The following is a 21,781-nucleotide window of genomic DNA, read 5'->3' as shown; positions in this document are numbered from 1 at the left end:
TTTTGGTATCAGACTTGCGCTCCATATAAATGTGGTCGCTCCCTGGGGAAATAGTGATGAATTTCTGGAAAACTGACACGCTAATTTCAGACAAAAATTAATATTAAAACGCATTAATATCATATGGTATATCTCTCTCTGTTAACTATTACAATAATTAAAAAGCTATCTTTTTCATATTAATCACCACGGCAGGTTTGTTTGTCGGACAAGTCCTATGAAAAAGATACAAAAAGAGGTGCTTTTTTCTAAAATCTGTTTTTGAAGTGTGAGCCTGAAGGGCCCAGGAACCTGCAGACAATTGTTTTTGATCTCAACAAATAGAGGAACATTTATTTTTTTCTGTATCAAGTGGTATTCATTTATTATTATAAAGCAACTCAAGTGTCCTTTTTTCGTAATTTCCACCTGAATTTGGCATAACCAATTCTAAACAGACCCAATAACCTCATACAGTGGTATACATTTTTTTTATATTTCTGTGTAATTTCACAGTAAACCTCTCAAAATTGCATGCAACACAGCTTAAAGTGCATCTAACAAGCGAAACTTGGTGTTGAGTTCCATGAGTTGCTCATGGTGTTTTGTTCTGCCTCCCCAGTATTGCCATATCTTAGCCTCTGATCCGCCAATTTGGACAAATGAGGAGTCTACATAGAGGTCAGAGCCTGAGCTTCCGTTTAATATGTAATCTCATGTAGATAGACAGAGGTTCAGATATTTACAGAATGTTTAACAATCCAAGCTTTTATGTCAAGTTGCTGCACAGCATGTTGATGGGATACATTGGAAGCTTAATCTTTAAAACCAAATAATGAGGTAGGAAAGGAATTATTTGATAGAATCCGAACGAATTCACTGTCCAGCTGTTTCAACATGCAAGGACAGATATATGTTTTGTCTAAGGGATCTCCATTATGACGGCGTGCTCCGTTGACCTAACAAATGTCAGATTTATTGTGTTATCTTGTTATCGTGTGAGATGTTCAGAGATAAGTGATGTGTTCATCACTTCCTCACTTATGCATATATATATACTGAACCCATCTTTAGTAAACTTTGACTTTGAGTGAACTACACTTCTGTGTCTGTGTCATTCTTGGTCCCCGGATCCGGTTCCTCTGATTGCTCCGTCAACTAGACCCTTCAAGTCATAAAAGCTGTATAGCTAGACAAAGTAATAAACTTACATGTAGCATGTGTGGCTGTGTAATGGTGGGTTGCAGTTATTAGCTTAGGTATTTGGTGGATGTGATGTTTGTTAACAAATACCAATTTCATAAACATAATTCATTCGACTTTGCCTGTGGTAAAATATCAATAAATCCAACTGGAGATTTATAATCTGTAGAAAAAGAGCTTTCATTTGATAACTTGAACATGTTGGACATATTTGAGCATATGAAAAATGTTCATGATAAACATAAACATACATGATTTGAAAGGGGCTATGACAAGGGGATATGATGAATTTCAGACAAAATAAGTTATTTTATGTACAATAAATGCCAAAATGTGGCACTCTAAACTAGAGACTCCATCCATCCATCCATTTTCTACCGCTTATCCGGGGCCGGGTCGCGGGGGCAGCAGTCTAAGTAGAGATGCCCAGACATCCCTCACCCTAGACACTTCCTCCAGCTCTTCCGGGGGGACACCGAGGCGTTCCCAGGGCAGCCGGGACACATAGTCCCACCAGCGTGTCCTAGGTCTTCCCCGTGGTCTCCTCCCGGTCGGACGGGCCCGGAACACCTCCGAGGAAGGCGTCCAGTAGGCATCCGTAACAGATGCCCAAGCCACCTCAGCTGACCCCTCTCGATGTGGAGGAGCAGCAGCTCTACTCCGAGCTCCTCCCGGGTGACCGAGCTTCTCACCCTATCTCTAAGGGATCGCCCAGCCACCCTGCGGAGGAAGCTCATTTCAGCCGCCTGTATCCGGGATCTTGTCCTTTCGGTCATGACCCAAAGCTCATGACCATAGGTGAGAGTAGGAACGTAGATTGACCGGTAAATTCCACCAAAGGGGTCGAGCTTTCTCATACGTAGCACCTAAACTCTGGAATAGCCTTCCTGATATTATTCGAGGATCAGACACACTCGCCCAATTTAAATCTAGATTAAAGACACATATTTTCAGCCAAGCATTCACTTAATGCCAAATATGCTAAATAAACCACCGGCAGACTGCTGACATTTACTAGGTGTTTAAATAACAAGTTAAACTATTCATGTACTGTGTTTTACCTTTTTTGTGTTTTTAATTTCCCCTGTAAAGCTGCTTTTGAACATATAAATAAAATTTTATTGAATTGAATTTTAGAAGAAAAATGCCAGATGGCACGTGAAGGCTTAGCATCTAAAATTGTATTATACATTTTTATTTTTATATACTGTATTTATTGATGTGTTTTTATTAATGTGTATATCTGTGAAATATGAACAGCAGCACAGTGACAACACAGTCAACACAGTTTATTTGCGGATCATAGTTTATTTATTCAGAATAATGCAACAATTCTGACCCCATGCATATTGACCAAGCATGTTTTGATTTTTAACTGAGCTTCATCTGTAGACTGAAAGCTGATGGATGTCAGTTGTCTTATATAATGAACCTCGCAAGGGTTGCTTGCTCAAAATCCTCTTGTTAAATGCAGTTTGTGTGTTTGCATGCTAGGAAAATTATATAAAAGAACAAATTTAAACTAATATTTTATGTTAACTAAACTCAATATTTATTAGAGTCTTTTGTGATTTTTATTACACGTAAGTCAATTAGTTTGTATTTTAAAGGTCGAAAAAATGAATAAAATTACGTTTATGATACATAAATATTGGGGAATATTGCAACCACTAGGGGGCGCCGTTGACGTACGATTTAGCAGCCAACGAGCATTTTTATATCTTTGGCCCACATTAGAGTGGTTAAAAGAAAGGTGCAGATGGTGCAGATCAGACACCTACACTTACTGCATCACTTAAGAACTGCAGAGACTCTATCCCATGGCGGGGGGCGCGTTTCGTTAAAAGAGACTTTAAAAAACAACTTATTATTATAAAACAATAATTTTGATCAACTCTTTAGTGTTGTGTTTAATGTAAACACTGGAAATAAGCTCTCCCTATTTTTCATAAACATTTACTCAGTAACGTTTAATCAAAGTCACTTAGTGCAGCTGTGACACGTCAGAGGAGACGTGGTTTTTTTTCCCACTTATTTATAATTGGAGTTTGGCTTCCTGGCCACAGGGCCTTTTTGGCTTGCTCACCGAGAGACTGCATTTATTCAATATTATTTGCTAGAATGATCTTGGTTGATCTATAAACACCACGCACTGTAGTGTGTTTGACCTTTTCTGTGTTTGTTATTGTTTTTCAAATTTTCTCCTGTAAAGCTGCTTTGGAACCATGTACATTGTGAAAAGCGCTGTATAAATAAATTTAATTGTTTCCATTACTTTGAGAGAAAAATATAAAATTGCAAAGAAATATTACAGGCAAAAAAACTACAATGGTTATCAAACACTAATGTAAAACTAAAACGTTAAAGGGGTCATATGGTGTGGACACGTGTTTTTATGTGTCTGTGGTAAGTTGCCCATGCATGTATAAGACAAGTAAAATTGCAAAAATTTAAGTGTCGGAACAAAATATGCATTCTATTTAAAAGCGAATGCTCACCCAGAACTGCCTGAAACGCCTTGTTTAACCACACCCCCACAAATCTACATCACTGGTATGATTTGACTAAGACCGCCCAAAGTAAGGTGGGCGACGCCATTGGGCGTACCTGTAAGTACAATTGCTTTGGAACCTGATGTTCCAAATATGGTGAGAGGCGTTACACGCTTGCAGTGCTCGACCAACCACTATGCACTGGTTAACTGGCCAAACAAAGCAATTAATTAGCGATGTCATATAAACCTTTAAAATGGATTAAAAAATAAAAATTTTTTGAAGATAAACATGCAAATGTTCTTAATTTTTGTTTAATCTCAGGGGGTCCCTCAAGTAAATAATTAAGCTAAAAAAAGTTGACAAAAACATTTGAAAACCCGGCCCCATAGTTCTAAATATTGTTTTTATGCTTGAAATCGGTTTTAATGAAACCAGACGCACAGCCCCTATAGATGGACATCCTGACATTGTGAACTGCAGTACATTTTTATCATCATTGCCACACCAAATTAATTGGAAAAGTCAGGGAATCGGTCATGAAAGCATTTTATTTTAAAGCAGCATTTTATATTATTTAAAAACACAGGAAATAAAAATGTATGGAATAAAAATATAAGAGAACTTGTAAAAGGTGAATTAAACTAATTTAGTAAAACGAAATGTTTGAGAAAACCAAATCATTAGGCCATGAGAAAAACAAATCGGTCGATCTCCTAGACACAATTTGTTTAGCCCTAGATTTCAAGTTCCTTCAATGAAATTATCTTTATACAACAGAGCTTAACTTTAAATAAGAGATCAAAAATCATTTGTTAAAATAAACAACTTGTGCATAAAATTTTTATTTAAAATCTGAGCTATTGAATGTACACAGGCAATCCATATGCAATTGGTGCGGCACCAATTATATGTTTGAGGTGTGTGGCGTTCCGCGACTGGGCTAAATACTGAAGAAGAGAGGAGCCAGGGTCAGCAGACAGCCAGGACTGAAGAAGAGCTGACGTGAAGCGATCCAAATCACGATCCGTAACATCCCACAGATTTCCAAGTACCAATGGGCTGGTGGAGAAAAAAATTAAACAAATATTTAGCGATAACACAATATATTTAAGGGAATAATATCTGACTTTCCATTGAAGGAATAAAAATGTATATGGGCAAGTCGCTGATCGCCTTCTGTCACACAGAGCAGTACGCCTCACGTTTTTTTCCAGTGACGGCCCTCAGCCATGGTTTCAACTCCTTATCCTCCAAACATTTGGAGGAAAACTTACATTTTCAAATTAGTCAACGAGGTTGTTTAACAACCGGGTGTAAATAGACCTACCAATAAGGGTCGGCCTAAACCTTTACGGGGGCCTTTGCAAAAGTTTATTTGAGGACCCCTTTGCCCCAATACAATCGACTATTATCAATCTTTGATTATTTGCATTATAAAAACTAAAACACACAAACCTTGCATTACAAGTGTATTGTGATTTTCAAAACATTTGATAATTTCATTACTTCCAATTTTAGGTGAACTGTCCCTTTAAATTATAAGCACAGACCATAGAGAGACTCTAAAATCTTTGCCATTTGTTCAATGCATTGAACAATAAATTCCAGTTTTAAAATTTTTTTTACCACAACCAATAAACACCCTTCTAAAGACACACAGCCCTACTCCATGTATTTACTTGATAACCATTAATTTACAACATGCACACAATTACTCTTAACCTTATTTGAATTGACAGATAATTATAAAATACACAAATCACTTAAATTACATATTTTTATATGTAAATCAGCATTTTGTTGTTTGCATCAGTGAATATTTTTCAGTTACAGTTGTCAATTATTGAGTGTTTTAGTCACTAACTTTCAACTTTAAAACTAAAATGTCTTGCTGAACAGCTGAAAACGTCGCAGTAGCTTTCTTTGATTTGATTGGTCCCTGTAACTCCTGCCTCCTTTCATTTGATTGGCCACCTCACTTGTTTTGATATTGCAATGTTTGTTTAGTCAGTAATTTCACAAATTCTGACACACACCACAGAAAACATTCTGGCATTGCATGCAATGAATATATCCCCAAAAAGCTTGGGGCCCCCTAGTGGTGTCGAGGCCCTAAGCAGCCGCTTAGTTCGCTTATCGGGCCGGCTTTGCTCACAATCCATGCTACGCAATGATTCAATTCTGGCAAACTTCAGCATCTTTGGAGAAATATGAAAAGATGATACACAATTGAATACCATGGAAAATGGCACTTAAGACTTTTTAAAGGCAGTGTAGGCAATCCTGTCCAAAAATGTTTTTGTCATGCTGGTTGAAAGTCTCTAAACATCCTGATAGCAATCAATAAGTAAAGCGAAACATTGGTATTTTTAAAATTATATATCATTAGTGATTCAATACATTTTGGACCAATTACTGCCCTCGGTCCGAGGGGAATGATACGTTGTGTACATTTTCAGTCAGCCTATTTTGCATCCCACTGGGCACCCTGTTCACGCAGACATCATACATCAATCAGCGCGCTCATGTGCGATGTACAGGCAGCTGGGCAATGGCGGACAGAGAGCAGGTACCTGGAGATGTTCGTTATTGTAGTAACGTAATTCACTTTGTACTATAATGTTTTTACACTGGTGAATATGGCATGACTACACTGGAACCGATCAGCTTCTGCATGCGCTCGTGTTTTGGAGGAGGCGTGGCGTTGGAGTATGATTCGCGAGAGGGAGAGATCGTATGATTGCACTGCTAGCAGGAAAACGTTAGCATTTTCCAAATGATCTACTCTGCCTTTAAGGGCCCTAATTTTCTCTAAAATGATTGATCAACTTTTTCAGAAAGATCTGGAACACCCTGGAAAATGTATTATGACATCTACATACTAACTCCACAATAGACTAAATCATTATTATAGGACATTGATGTGTACATTACCATCCAGCAGTCAGGTAGCTGAGGATGATCCCCGTTCCCTCCTGGTTGCCAAGTATACTGAGAGCAGCACTGCTGCAGCCAAACAGCAGGGCTGCTGCCCGCACAGGCCCTTTCAAAACCCTCGGAGCATCCAGAAATCTAGCTCCTGCTCCATGACCTATGTAACTGCACAAATAAGGCACAAATACATAATACAAAATGAAGAGAAATTTGCTTGACATTAAGTTAATGATGCCTTGATCAGTATCACTCACACATAGAGATCTTTGGTGGTGACAGCCTCTTGAAGTTTATCTGGATCAGGAGCTGATCCACAAACACCTTGCCACCCACGCTCACTAGCCAATCACAGACAGGACAAATGCCAAACTGTATGCTGGATTGGTTACGCAATTGTGACTGCCAGTTTGCATGCATTTGAAACTTACCCGGTAAACCAGTCTTTAAAGCGCTTCTCAGTGTCAGGCAGGTTCCCATCTGGGTTCAGCACATAATAAACTTGCTTAGGATTCACACCAGAAGACAAGACACTGCTTGAATCCATCTGGTAAAAGACAACAAAGCAATTATAGGATTAGGGGAAAAGTGGATTTTCATGCATGTGATAAAAATTCTGTATGCTTGAATAGGTAACAGATACATACCTCTCTAAGATGACTGTGACCAAGTACCGCTTGTAAAGACGGCATGCGAGTGACAGAGCGAGATTTCAGACAAGCAATGTTCTCCCATGGTAAATTTTGAAAGTACTGCAGAAAACAATATTGTGTTAGATGAAACCGACAAAGCAGCAATAAATACCTCAAAATGAATTGCAACTGTCACGTAACACTGCTTAACTGCTTTTCAAATGTAATACTTATTCAGTAACTATTACACACAAGGGACATGACAACCTACCTTGTCCAAGATAAGAACTGTATGTCCCTTTGGCTCCTCCCTCCCCCTCAGTTTAGCCACAACCCCCTGCAGAAGCCCCAGGAAGTCATTGTCCTGCAGACCCGCCCCGTCCACAAGAGACTGTAGGTCAGGCAGGGAGAGGAGTGGGGATGCTGAGAGAACCACCTTAAGAGAGATGATGAGAGTCATGAAACACAATCTAAGACCTGAGGATCCTAAACACATGTCAGTGCTCTACAGCAGGTTTGAACAAACCGCTTAAAGGGATAGTTCACCCAAAAATCTATTCTGTCATGAATTACTCACTCTCTAGTTGTTCCAACCTGTATACATTTCTTTGTTTGGTTTAACACAGAAAGAAATTTGGACGAATGTTGCCACAGAACTGCCTGCTGTCCTACATTCTTCAGAATAACGAAATATTTTTCAAACTATGGTAGTCAATAAGGTCCTAGAACAGTTTGGTTACAAACATTCTTCCAAATATCTTATTTTGGGTGAACTATCCCTTTAAAGTTAATATGTCCATGTTCACAGCATTGTCACCAAATACCTTGAGGATCTCCTGTGTGATCTTTGTTCCTTTCAGTGCCTGTTGGAACTGTTTAATCTGAACTTCAAGCTCAGGGTCAGGGATCAAAGGTAGAAGTAAAGTTCGCCACACCCCTAACGCTGCTTCCATTTCCTCTAGCAATTTCTGATAAGAGAAAATGATCACATATCAATCCCCATCAAATGCCACATTCAGGACATCCAACATTATTCTAGTTTACACCAATGCATCTTGTCTTGCCTCCACACGAGCATCCAAAGCCTTCCTTCCCTCCCACCACTGGGATTTTTCTGCCACTGTGCTCACTTCCTTTTGCCCCTTCAACACTCCATCCATTTCCTCCAATAGCACGGCAACACAACGCTAAATAATGTATTTAAACATTAAAAGTAGTGCATTTAAAATTTTATTTAATGTTAATATAGTGGTGCGTGATTGTAATACGTCTAAACAGAACACATGTTTGTGATAACATGTATACCTCTCTGTCTGTAGTAGGGATTCTCACTGTAATTGGGGCGGAGTCTCGCTGCAGTCTGGTCAGAAGAATAGTGCTGCCAATCTCATCGGGATACACCCCCACGAGCGAGAGCATGCACACGGTTATTCCTATGACAACAATAACAAGTCTGTGTCATTTCTGTGGTATTCATAAATGACTAGGTGTAACCAATTGTCTCATTTTGACATACATTTCGTTACACTGTGCTTGTATGTGTGTAATGACAATAAATTGAATCCAAATCCAATCACAAAATTACATCTTTAGATGGGAAACTTTGTGAGAAAAAAGTGAAGTTATATAACCAGCTGAGCGTGTGTCACCTGCTGGCAGGTCTTTCAGTTGCTCTGTGAACTGTTGGCAGTGTGTTTGAGGAAACTGTGTAGGGTGTGATGAGCTGAAAGAAAAGATCTTCTCCAGTGTAGAGAGTTTCTGAGACTGAGTCACTCCTGATGTTTCCTCCAGACTCAGAGCACTAAGACCTTCTGTTACATCATTACTTGATTTCTTAAGCTTCCTACAGAGAAAGTGAATAAAAAACATGTGTTATACAAATCTTGGTTGAGATAGTTTTCATTGAGAAGACAAAATGAGCTTAATTATTACCATTCTCCATTCAATGTAGTTCATACCTGAATTGGCTAACCACGTGACGGGTCATGTGGTGGCGTGTGGACACCCCCAGCGACTGTGCGTGAAGCATTGCTGTGGTGACAGGATCAGTCTGACCGAGTGATTGAGCGAGCAGTGAGCAGACGTGAGGATAAAGAGAAGGAGGTGGGAAGTGATGGAAAAGGAGCCATGAGGAGCGCAGGTACGACTGGACGGCCTCCACTGATAGGTCAGCTAAATACACAAAGATGTACAAACAGATGTATATTTTATAAAAATGTTCATTAAAACATGAAACATAAGCAAACCCCGGAATTTGCACACAGGAGATATCTACAAAAGTAGATTTAGAAGTTAGGTGTTGCAATATTGCATTGACAATTACTGTGAAATTAAGTGATTGTTCATCCAAAAATGTTCATTCTGTCATTTACTCACCCTCTTGTCATTTCAAACCCGTATGACTTTCTTCCGCAGAACACAAAAGAAGATATTTTGAAGAATGTTGTTAACTGGACCCCTTTCACTTGCATTGGTTTTGGGTCAATACCATAGAAGTGAATTGGGGCCAGTGCTGTTCGGTTACCAACTTTCTTGAAAATATCTTCTTTTGTGTTCTGCAAAAGAAAGAAAGTCAAAGGTTTTAAATAATAAGAGGGTGAGTAAATGATGACAGAATTTAATTTTTTTGGGTGAACTAGCCCTTTAATAACTTTAATTATTGAGTGCACATATGATATCATAACAAAGAATTTGACCAACTGCATTTTTTTAAAAGCTTTGTACAGATTCAACAATAGTGTTGTTTGGCAAACGATAATCATGTAGTAAAAATCTGATATTGTACCAGCCCGAATAGAACATATTATTTATCCCGTATAAATTTAAAACAGTAAAGTTCATTTTAGCCATCCCCAAGAATTAAGTACTTTCAGCTCGGTTTCAGATGTTTTACCATTTACCAATTCCTATTGTATTTCTTAACGGACCGTGTTTTACCTAAGGCAGTATTTGCATGTGATAGGGGTGTGTGAGCTCCAGGGCCGTTCTGTCCAGCCCTCCTGATCTCACTGAAACACTCCTGTCCTACATCGGCAGCCAGATCTCTCCTCAAGACCTCACAATCGGCATCTGGGCTGCCTAGAATCACATACACCAACCATTAGTGCAATCCGAATCCGAGCCATATATTTACATCAGTATTGTTCCACACACACACACCTGTGTCTTTCATCTCGGTGTCAGAGCATCTTAGCTCCTCCAGGCTGATATTCAAAAGAACCTCATCTTCATCCTCTTTAATCATCCTCATCCTTTCTGGCTCCTCTGTGACATCTGAACTCTGACTCTTTTTTGGTCTGCCCCTGCGTGGGCGTGTCTGTTGGGCAACACTAGTGTCTTCTTCAGAAGAGAGGCAGCCGGTAGAGGGCAGGGCTGTGCTCTTCTTAGTGCTCCTTGTTCTTCGAGGAGGATCTGGTTCTACAGGAACTTTGGTGTCACTGGGGTTGGAGTTTGCTGATGATTTAAGGGTACGAGGGGTTTTGGAGTTGGAAGCGTTTCGCTTTTTCTCAGTCTTTTCCACTATGGTGGGAGGTGCAGCTTCAGTATCACTCTCATCACTGAACTCAACCTGAGACAGAAGACAAGACATTTATTAGCTCTTGAGGATGCATGTCTCAAGCTTTAACATCTCTGCTAAGCCTGAAGCCTTAAATATAACTCTTATTTTCATTTTATTAAAGAAATGCAATGGGTGAGATTGTGTATTCAGTAAGGTCTACATGCTGTGTGGTAGAAACTGTAAAAGTTACATTAAAGGGATAGTTCATAATTTTTTTTTAGTTCTGTCATCATTAACTCATCCTCATGTAATCGAAACCTTTATATGATTTTTCAGTTTAACAGAAAATATGATATTCGGAAGAATGTTCTGGGGCACCATTGACAACCATAGTAGAAGTAAATTGTGGACCATAACTGTTCTGTTGAACACAAAGATATTTTGAGAAAATGGGAAACTACAAAGAAATTGATACAGCTTTCAAACAACTTTAGGGGCAGTAAATGAAGACAGAATTTTACGTTTTGGTTGAACCATGCCTTTAACAAGAACAGCTAATAATAAGCACTTATTGTTTAGTGAGAATCAGTAGAAAGTAGAAACTGAAGGTATCAAACCTTAAAGCGTGAGCGTTTGGTCCGTTTAGGTGCTGCGGGTACGACCACCGGTTTCATATCTACAGGAGAAGAATCTTTGTAAACTTCGAATGATCCCTTTGGGGCAACTTTAGACTTTGTATTCCCGCGATGGCCTGCAGGAGTAAGCAAGGGTGTGAAGTTGACTGAAATCTCAGGCACCTCATTTGTGAAGTCAAATGCTCTCAGATCACCAACGCCCGTGGTAGTGGACACAGACTTTGGTCGGGACGTCCTTTTCGGTTTGGGCGTTTTGAAAACTATTGAGGATTTCGAAATGGTAATTTTGGGCACAGAGTCTTTGGCTTTCTTAGACACTACAGAAGATTCTTTAGTTTTCCTGCTATCTTGCTCTATTTTACTGTCAGTTTGGCTCTTAACACATGCTTCTGGGAGAGGTTTGTCAGAAACTGGGCTTTTGGCTCTATGCCTTGATTCTGTTTTGGGTTTTAATTGAGTTTTCGTCTTTGATGGTTTCCATCCCCAGACAGAAGAGAAAAGTTCTTCAGGTGTGCATTGTTTCTTCATGGCTAATGTTAAACAACACGCCACAGCTTTAGCTCCCAGTAGAGCAGCCCTGATGGGCACAAGTTCTGGTGTCATTGCTCCTTTCGGCTTCACTGCCTCCAATCCCGCTTCAATTTCCTCCCACAAGGCTGCAGCCTGCCCTTTCTCTCCCGTTCTGATTAGCTGAAGCACGGAGGCCAAATGCACCTTACCAAGTTCGGCCTGGAGCACTGTCAAACATCGTTTCGATGATTTGTTAGGAGACACAAGAGCCGCCAGAGTGCTCTGGAGTTTAGTCATACCACCACAGCAACGTTTCCTGGCACATTGGCGTAATCGGTGGGATAGATCTTGGTCCGACTGGAGGTCCGCTTGTATGAGGGCCCAATGGATACTGACTTGAACCACACTGAGCTCTGTGCAGCATGGACTGGAGCAGGTCTCAGCATGGGTCAGGCAGGAAAGCCATCGATGGCGTTTGGGTTTTAGGGGGGGAGATGCTCCTTGACTTCCTAATCTAGACATGGTTTCGACAGGCTCCTTGAGAAGAGCACGAGAGCTGAGGATTCCACTCAGATCCTCATCTTCCTCAAGGACATCACCAGAAGAAGCAGGGACAGCTGGCCGACCTTTGCGTGGTTTTATTTTCACATCGCTCTTCGGTTGTTGGGCGTGGCCAAAATCTACATGCAGACGAGGTACTATTAATAGCAGTAGTAAATATACAAGTAATAAATGTTGACCGAATGGTTCTGACTGCATTACCTGTACACAAATCCAACAAGTTTCGGACTTGCTCCAGATCTAAACCACTTGCTTCAGTAGCTCCTTTCATCAACTCCAGCTCTGCTTTCAATACCAACAGCTCGGCACAGCTACAAACAGATACGTGATTTTAAACATCAAAGTTCACACAAACATTGGTCTAGTATCTAACATTGGTCTAGTATCTATGTATATTGTGTGTCTGGACAGTTGCCAAAAGTGTCAGAAATGTATGTTAATGTATTTACACACCCTGCAGGGTATGTACTTACTGGCTGAGGGTCTGCAATTTGGTGGCCAGTTTAAGGGCCTCTAGACATTGAGCTTTAGCTTCATGAATGGCCCCACTGCTGCTCCTCACAGCCACCATCCTTTCAGAACAAACCAGAACCTCGCTCAACAACAGCCACTTAAACACAACGCTGTCTCCTACGGAAAAAATCACACACATTCTGTCCACATTAATGTTTCGGACAATACATGGACTATAAAATATATAAATCAGGGGTTTTCGAACATTTTGTCAGCTGAACCCACTTCATGATAGCACACATACTGTCTGCATTTACATCTGCAAGACTTTTTTTATTGTTTGCTCATCTGCAATACGTCTCAGAGACCTTTCCTGACAAATGCCATAAAGACATCTAGAAGATATCTGTAAGATGTTTATCATTTCAAATGTATGTAAAGCTGCCCTTTCTAAGACGTTTATTAGATGTCTCTTCACAGCAGATGTTTCCAGATCTTTACCAGACATTATACCCCTTGATATTCTAAGTAAAAGTTTCAACAATTTAATAGTACGTTCATCTTCAAAAACATATTTTTTTATCCATTATAATTTCTATCAGTAGTATTTTCCATAATTATTGATATTTTAATCTTGAAACATTTCTGTGCAATTTAACAAATTACAATCATAGACATACAGTGTAACATCTAACGAAACCTCTGCAATACCCTCACAAACCCCCAGGGGTTACCAAACCTGAATTTAAGGTGAGGTAACATGCAATTTCATGCATTCTGACTTCTTTACACTGTTAAATGTCCTGGCTTCTTAAGCTTAACATGGTCAACTTGTCAGAAAACGAATTGAACGTATGACATAGTATTTCTGTGCTTGATTCACTCTACAACGGTTCTAATGGCCTCTCTATACAGCAAATGCGTCACAGAAACCAAATCTGAAGCGGCATAAAACCACAAAAATGTGTATTTACACAGACCGTTAATGCAGCTCTAAAGGGGCATAAATGCATTTACATAGGAATTCAAATTACGTGAAATAATGCTGAACATAACTACAAAAGCACAGTTCTAAGAACACGCTAATAAAATTAGGTCTTAAATTTAACGATATAAACTCCAAAAACACTGACACTAATAATAACAATGCATACTTTGAATAAAAGCAATATTAGGCTATACATGCAAGTTTTAAAATAAATTTTATAACAAACGCTCCATAGAAATTTGTTATTATCGGGCACCTCACTGCATATTGAAAGACGTCAAAAAGTTGTTTTAGCGTTGTTTTTCGATTGATAACATTTTTGACCCATCCGCAAAAGTAACAGTAAACTCCTGCGGTACTTGTGATCGTGTCACGCGTATCGGAAAGGTATTTTTTTTTAACTAATAAATTTTTTTATTAACTGCGTTGTTATTATAAGCCTAAAACAAATGTCACTGTGTTTTGGGCTTCATCTTCACTCTCTGGCTTTCCGCTGACGTGGCAAAGAATGACGTAGTTTAGAGCGGCTTTAATGGGCCTTCTTTACACTAAACCTAGAGCTGCATCACATTCGCCTTTGATACTAGGGTCTGAGGAGGGTCTTTACACAGAAATCGAATCCGCCACAGAGACGCCTTAACTCGCCTGTGTAAAGAAGCTATTAGTCCCTTATTGGACAATTCTCCCGGAAAAGCACGCCCACACGTCATCCAGTGAATGAAACACCCACACGCTGCGTAACCTCATCTTTAACGAAAAGTCTAAAATAAATACATATGGAATAAAATAATTCTATAATAAAAACAACAAGACGATAATTTTTTTTTACTTTTTCTTACATTTTTGTTGTTAATCCCTCAGGGCACTTTCTTGCTATATTTAGCTAAATGAATATTTAGCTTTTTAATCTTTTTTTCATACTGATGCAAAATTATTGTCTGTGGTAAACAACTTGGTACCTTGATCTACAAAGCGAGTGTCTGTGTTTGGTCCGGGAGCGCCATAAAACCCGTTGCCCAGCAACATCATCACTAAGCTGCACAACAGCTTGAGTCCTTCATACTGGGCTGTATCTGGAGTTTTTAAACCTAAAACAAAATACCACAAAAACATTATCACACATAGATGTGTATCTGTGAAATGCAGCGCTTTTGTTTTACTGCGACTAAGCAAGGTGGTTTTATCTTTGCTTCACTGAAACTTTAAAAAGATCTACATTTAACATGTAAATGTGTTAAATGGTAAGCTGACCATGTTGAATGATGCTCTGGCGCAGCTGTGAGTCTAAAGTCTCGGAGTCCAGACTCAAGTATTCACTGGCGGTCTGCAGTGCCCGTGCTCGAAGTAGGTACCAGCTCTTAGAATGATGCTGAGCGGATTCCTTTATCACCTCCATCAGGCAACGAACCCCACGTTTCACCTGAGAGCAAGAGAGAGAGAGAGAAGGAACATCTCTGTACTATAACCGCTTTTTACAGCTGACCACTAAATTGAAACTAGACATTACAAATGAGTGTTTTAATAGTTTCTCATTTGCGGTTTAGAGAATGATCACACAAAAAAACTTTCTAAAAAAGACACCTATCCTCGATCATTCTTACTGGACTTTAACTGGCCTGTTTTCAAGCATTTTTCATTAAAAAGTAAAATATGAGACTTCATCTACAAAGGATCTTTGTGTTACCTGTCCTAAAGCGTAGCAGATCTGTGCTTTCTGTAGCATTGCAGTCATGGATATAACAGACATTACGTCTGAGCTTGGGTCAGAGGTCAAATTCTGTTCCGCTTTCTCCAACTCCAACTAAAACACACACAGAAAAACTACTTTTTCGATATGGTACTTAAAATCTATTTAAAAACCCATGTAAAATAAATCCTCTCAACATTTCTTTAATATATTTCAATGCATAATATAACGTCACCTGGGCGAGCGGAGGGGATCCTAAATACAACAGGATCCTGGCAGAGTGGCAACGGGCATTTGCACTGTTCTGAGAATCTCCGAGGATACGAAATAAAGCACCAGCGAGCTGATATCCCTCCAGAGCTTGCATGTGCTGAAAAAATAAATGTTTAAATCTAAAAGACCAAGAGCTTTTGGAGAGCATTAGTGTTTGAGATGACAGTGAGTGTATGTGGACCTACTTTTCCCATGAGTATGTTGAGGGCAGCCATCAGTGTGATTGAGGATGCTGTAAGTTTAGGATCTCTAACAGCAGGTAAGGACCCCTTGAGAAGACTCCGCCACAGAGACAAACTTTTATCCAGAGGTTCGTTCAGCTCTTCACACACAGACACAAATCAATAGCATGTCTCAACTGTATGTTAATAATAGATAAAGGAGAGAGTTCCCTGTTTCCAGGAAAGTGGTCCCAAGTCAAAAAATGACTTACTGCTATCGGCCAATAGATTAAAGCGTAGTCCATCATAGACCAACTGGCTCTCTTGAGATTTCTGTTTGTCCTCATACTCCAGATCATTAGTTGGAACAGGATCCGCATTCATTTCCATTTTACTCTCTGCCTGTACTGCACGCAGTCGCTTTTCCATGTCCACAGCCTGTAATGTTTCAAGAAAATGTTTCTGTTTTGGGGTTCTAAAACTAAGCGTAAACCATTTAGAATTTTGAGATTATAAAATAAACCTGTCAAGCAAATTAAAACTGGTTGTGTACTTTCACAAGGTACTAACCTGCTGCAGATTGGACTCAAGGGTGCAGATGTAGAGCCACAGGGAGGCATGTGCCTTCTCATCCTTGAGCCTATCAGCATTCTCTGCAGTCTCTGGCTCAGCCTCCAACAATCGCAAAGCCTCATGGGTAAAGTCAATTGCTGAGCTGTTTGCCATAAACAAAAAATGTGTTTTAAAGGGATAGTTCACCCAAAAATATACATTCTGTAATAATTTACTGGCTCCCTTGTCATTTCAAACCTGTATGACTTCCTTTCTTCCATAGAACACAAAAGAAGATATTTTGAAGAATATTGTTAACTGTTCCACATTCACTTGCATTGGTTTTCTGTCCATACATAAGAAGTGAATGGAGGCCAGTGATGGTCGGTAACCAACTTTCTTAAAAATCTCTTCTTTTGTGTACTGCAGAAGAGAGTCATAAAGGTCTGAAATGACAAGAGGGTGAGGAAAAGATGAAAGAATATTTGGGTGAACTATCACTTTAATGTTAACCTACCAATCAGTCTGTTGGCTAAAGTCTTGGTAGCACACAACCTGTGACATCTCACACAGGTAGGAAGCCCGTCTCAGTTTGTGCGAGGTGTCTTCGTGACAGATATCCAAGAGGTCGCAAAGAGTGTTGTAGCGCTCCTGAGCTGTGTCTCCTGTCTGCTCTTTATACAAACGCAACTCCTCCTCTAACAAACAAATGAGTGTCTCCTCATCCATTGACACTTCCGCCAACCCATCCCTCAATGTTCTGCCAAAAAGACAAAGTGTTGTTCAGCATACCCAGTCTTTCGTTCTACTACTCACTTTTTGTGAAGTGTGAGTTACCTTAGGCGTGTGTCATCTTCCCCTGCCCGGGCTGCATCACACTTGGTTTTGACCCATAGTGACACAGGTTCAGCAAGATGATCCAAAACTTGCGTTCCTAAAACTTGAATCCAGCGTACGATCCAGTCTAAAGACCGCTCCGGTTGACCGCCCCGCCGGCTACACTGGACTGTCAGCATGAAGCAGCGATTGACCTGAACACATAAACAAACACGCATATTTCAAAAGTGTACAAGCTTATAGTGCTGTTTGTGCATTCTCTTTGAATCTGACACTAGAATAAAAGTGAAAATGATGAGAAAAGCCAGAAATTATTCCATAACCATAAATTGTTAAAGGATAGTTCAACCAAAAATGTAACTGTCATAATTGATTCACAATGTTCAAAACATGTAATGATTTTCTTTTGTGGCACACAAAATATTTTTCGGGGAAATCTCTGGAATAAAATGGAATTCAATGGGGTCCTATGTTGTTTGGTTACCAACATTCTTCAATATAATCGTTTGTGTTCAGCAGAGGAAAGAAAGCCATGTAGGTTTGGAACGACATGAGGGTGAGAAAATGACACAAGTCGTTTTTGAGGTAAACTATCTCTTTAAATTGAGTATCTGTAGTCTAATGTAACAAATTATTAGAATCCTTACCCTATCCACAGGAAGAGAAGGTGGCCAGTCCTTACACAGCTCCTGACACACAATCACAGCCAGACCAAACGCTCCGTCATACAGCTTCCTGTTAAACAGCTCGTACACCACATTATTCACCGCGCACACTACAGGGGATGACACAAAGGCAAAAATATTTTTTAAAGTCTTTTCAATCATTAAAAACACGTAAATCAATCATGTAAATCAAGGAAATGCAACAAGACGCCATACAGTTTTATCACATAAAACTTGTGCTAGGCATGATGCAAAACAGATCTTTTTTACGATAGTAGAAAATTACAAAATCGTAAAATAAACAATTCTTATATCAAGTAATAGTGTCTGTAATCCAAACTATATACGTACAAGTCATTCATGTACACTTTTTTCTCAAAATTCAACAAACTATATTTGTTTATGTAAATATGATGTACAATCAGATTTCAATCTGGATTTCATCCAGTACATAACAGTGGGCAGAATTCAGGCAGCCATACCTGCTTTAAGTAAGAAGTTATCATTGTTAAGTGTCCGCAGTTCAGTCAGCATGCGTCCTGCTGTCGCCTGGCAGTACAAAAGTACTCTGTCCAGATAATCGCCCGCAGACACCTGATGACACACATAATGTGTACAATCCTTGATTCGATGCATTTAAACATCATAAACCTGGATGTCACATAACAGTTCAGTGCATTACCTGAGACGCGTGAAGACTATCGTACGTGCTAATAAAGCCCTGGTAGAAACTGAAACAAAGAGAGTACTGCACCTGCTGTGAAAAAGAGCCCTTGAACACAAAAAGATAAAAGTTTATATCTTTTAGAATGGTACACCACCGTGGGTTAAATTTCCAGGTAATACTTATAAATGTAATGCATATATCAGTAGGTATCAATTATGATCATATGGTTTAACCTTTTGCTGTCCGAGCAGAAGTTCCTGATATTCCTCCAGGAAAGAGAAAGAAGTCAGCAGTGTGGCTATGTTCATCCCTTTACTTTGGCCAGCCTCCACCGCCCAAATAACAAGTTGGCAAGCCTCCAGCAGCGCATGACACTCAGAGCCAGACATCACACTAGGCAGCCCCCTTAAGATGCGAGCACATTCAGTGAAAGCTTTACCGCACTCTCTTCCTGAACCAAAACAAGACTGCAGCTGCACTGCCCGATCTGCAAGACTCAAGACCGATCGCAGAACATCGTGACCTCTGACCCCCTCTAGAGCACCTTGCAACAACCCACTAGTTTCTTCTGAAAAATGAGTTGACTTACAAAGCAGCTTACAGACCTTAAACAAGATCTCACACTTCACAGGAAGCATTGGTAACATTTGTGCAGAGTATTGTTCAGAGCACGGGTTTATTGTAGGGACGAGGGAAAGGTTTTGTAATTCTGTGGTCAAAAAAGTCACATTGTCGTGAGTCAAACTCTTAGATGATCGTTCATATTCCGCTACCACTTCCTCCACAAACAGTGGCACTTTAGATGTCGAAATGGACTCCTGTTCTAAGAGCCTGAACGTCAAAGCTTGCAGCTGATATTGGAGTCTGTCCCTTGGAGAGAGGGCAGAGCCACGTGCATCGTTAGTCTGGAGATTGTTCCATAATACTGCGAAGCAGTTCCGCACCAGAACTTGGAAGTCGTTGGTCTGTCAACAAAAATTATGCAAAGACATATTATAAGCCTTCTGAAAAATATGGTTTGTATATTCTAAATGTGTCAATAATATAATGGCAAACTGTACCTCTGCAGACAAACGCTTCAGTCTTCTGTACATGAGTCGACCCAGTCGACTAGCAGGACCATGAGCTCTCAGGGAGGCGACTTTCTGTAGAATGTGGAATACTATTTTTTCCAGATAACATGGGTTGTTCTGCGTTCCGGACTCTTCTACAAATTCATACCCTTGGATAGCCAGTTCAACCAAGTCCACTAGTCTCTCCTGATGTGTAGAGCCCAGCGGTCCACTGCCCAGCTGCTGGTTACACGCCCGGATGATACGATCACACATTGTGCGTCCATATGGACCGAGGCCATCATCCACGTGTTTCTAAACCAGAAAGAAAAAGTACAACAAAAATAAACAAAGATATATACAAATTTGTATCCAAATCCATTGGTGCCTTTCTTTAATCTTCATAAATGAAATGGAGATTTTGTAAAAGAAAAGGTGTTTCGGGTGGTCTGGTTACAATCTAAGTTAATTTTGACTCCCTTCTCAAGCTGTCAAAAACACAACAGCGTTATAAAACAGTGTCATAAAGGCATATAAGCAAGTTTGTTGAATAAATGTATATACACGTATATAATCCATAAATGTACAATTTGTTGATGAAGTTTTGACCTGTGCCATATCTTCTGCAGCGTTTATCTTGAGGTGAACCAGTTGTTATGGCAACAACAAAGATGTAAACACTTTTTTTTCACCAAACCTGTTCATATGGCTTCGGGATAATTTCGTTATTTGTTTTCGTTAATGCTTTTGATGCAACCAGAAAACTCCAAACACCCTTATTTAAAAAACAAATCTGCACTCTGGTTACCAAGTGCAAAGAAGTGAGTAGATACTGACAAATTATATTTTTTGGGAGAATTAACTTATTAAAACATGTAATTGTTTTCACTTTCACCAGCAAATTTACATATAAAATAATAAGTTATATACCTTCAGGTTTTCATGAAGAACTATGGTATCCTTTACAGATGACAGCTGTTGGATGTACTCCTCAGTTCTCAAGCACTTCATGTTTTCACTGTTGTTTCTGACAAGCAAACTGCTTGTTAAAGGGATTATTTCATATAATAAAGGCTGTACTGTCATAGAAAAAGATCCTTCATAAACAATATAGCATAGCATAGCATAGCGGCCTGAAATGTATAGTAGATGCAGTTGTTTCCTCAAAGACATTATTAGCATAAGTTTGTAAGATTTGAAATCATAAACATTTAAAAACAAATTGTTCAAAAATTAAAACGTGCATTTTAACCATTTCTGTCTGTCAAACGTTTTTATAGTTAATATGATGAATTAACGTCACACCTGGAACAATTATCTGCAGTCTAGGACCCCTGCGAGCGAAAGTGACGGAAAGCTATCATTGAAAATACCCCTGGTTTGGTTAAAAGTAATAGCACAAATGGCTACTATCATGTCAATGGTCTAATTAGCACCATTTGTTTGCAGATGTCACTTGGTTTTTTACACTTATTAGCGGTCAAATTCTTTCTGGAGCCTCTGTTCACGAACGCTCAGTATTATTTTGTATCTCAAAAAGAATTGTATTTTAATATCATTATCATCTTGAACATACAGTAAAATGAAAAACTAGCATGTAAGCTAGCTAACCGAGCCCTCCAATCCACGTAAACAAACTTATTAGCGTGCCACTTACCATGCTCAGCAAAGGGTTAAAATGAAGGAATAATCTATTTGAATTGTGTGTCTTGTCGCATAAATGCCCACGTTAAGGCACTTCAAACCTCCACTTTTGCGTCCGCGTAATTTTGTTGACAGCAGTAGTAGAACACGGTATGAAATCGCGCACTGGTTTAAAATACCGCACAGCCTATCGGGAAACTGCGGTGACGTCACGACACGTCTATGAAAAGAATCATGGTTAACGTAGTTTAGAGGCAAGTTTAAAGTTTTAAATTGATGATTTGACGAGAGAAACAGGCTACTTAATGGATTCAGAAATATAAAAAGGAACTGACTGAATAAAAAAAAGACAAATTA

The 21,781-nt window shown here is 39.5% G+C and overlaps 1 protein-coding gene across 1 annotated transcript; it reads right to left on the bottom strand.

Annotated features, from left to right (window-relative positions):
* Positions 1-4,206: 4,206 nt before the first annotated feature.
* espl1 (extra spindle pole bodies like 1, separase) lies at positions 4,207-21,660 on the bottom strand. Its single transcript, XM_079459527.1, has 32 exons — positions 21,438-21,660; positions 20,711-20,807; positions 19,790-20,095; positions 18,962-19,693; positions 18,744-18,833; positions 18,544-18,655; positions 18,044-18,171; positions 17,397-17,590; positions 17,077-17,319; positions 16,578-16,722; positions 16,280-16,445; positions 16,032-16,168; positions 15,809-15,943; positions 15,571-15,687; positions 15,138-15,306; positions 14,846-14,974; positions 12,919-13,075; positions 12,647-12,756; positions 11,357-12,564; positions 10,400-10,808; positions 10,178-10,318; positions 9,199-9,412; positions 8,890-9,083; positions 8,546-8,673; positions 8,305-8,427; positions 8,065-8,208; positions 7,512-7,676; positions 7,256-7,360; positions 7,040-7,155; positions 6,866-6,949; positions 6,612-6,776; positions 4,207-4,736 (listed from the first exon to the last, which is right to left on the bottom strand). Exons 2-32 carry the CDS (start codon positions 20,789-20,791, stop codon positions 4,535-4,537), a joined length of 6,549 nt encoding a protein of 2,182 aa, XP_079315653.1. The 5' UTR covers positions 20,792-20,807; positions 21,438-21,660; the 3' UTR covers positions 4,207-4,534.
* Positions 21,661-21,781: the final 121 nt, after the last annotated feature.

The sequence above is a fragment of the Barbatula barbatula genome (genome assembly GCF_947034865.1).
Source record: "Barbatula barbatula genome assembly, chromosome: 7".
NCBI lineage: Eukaryota > Metazoa > Chordata > Actinopteri > Cypriniformes > Nemacheilidae > Barbatula > Barbatula barbatula.
This window is presented reverse-complemented; position numbering and strand designations above follow the sequence as displayed.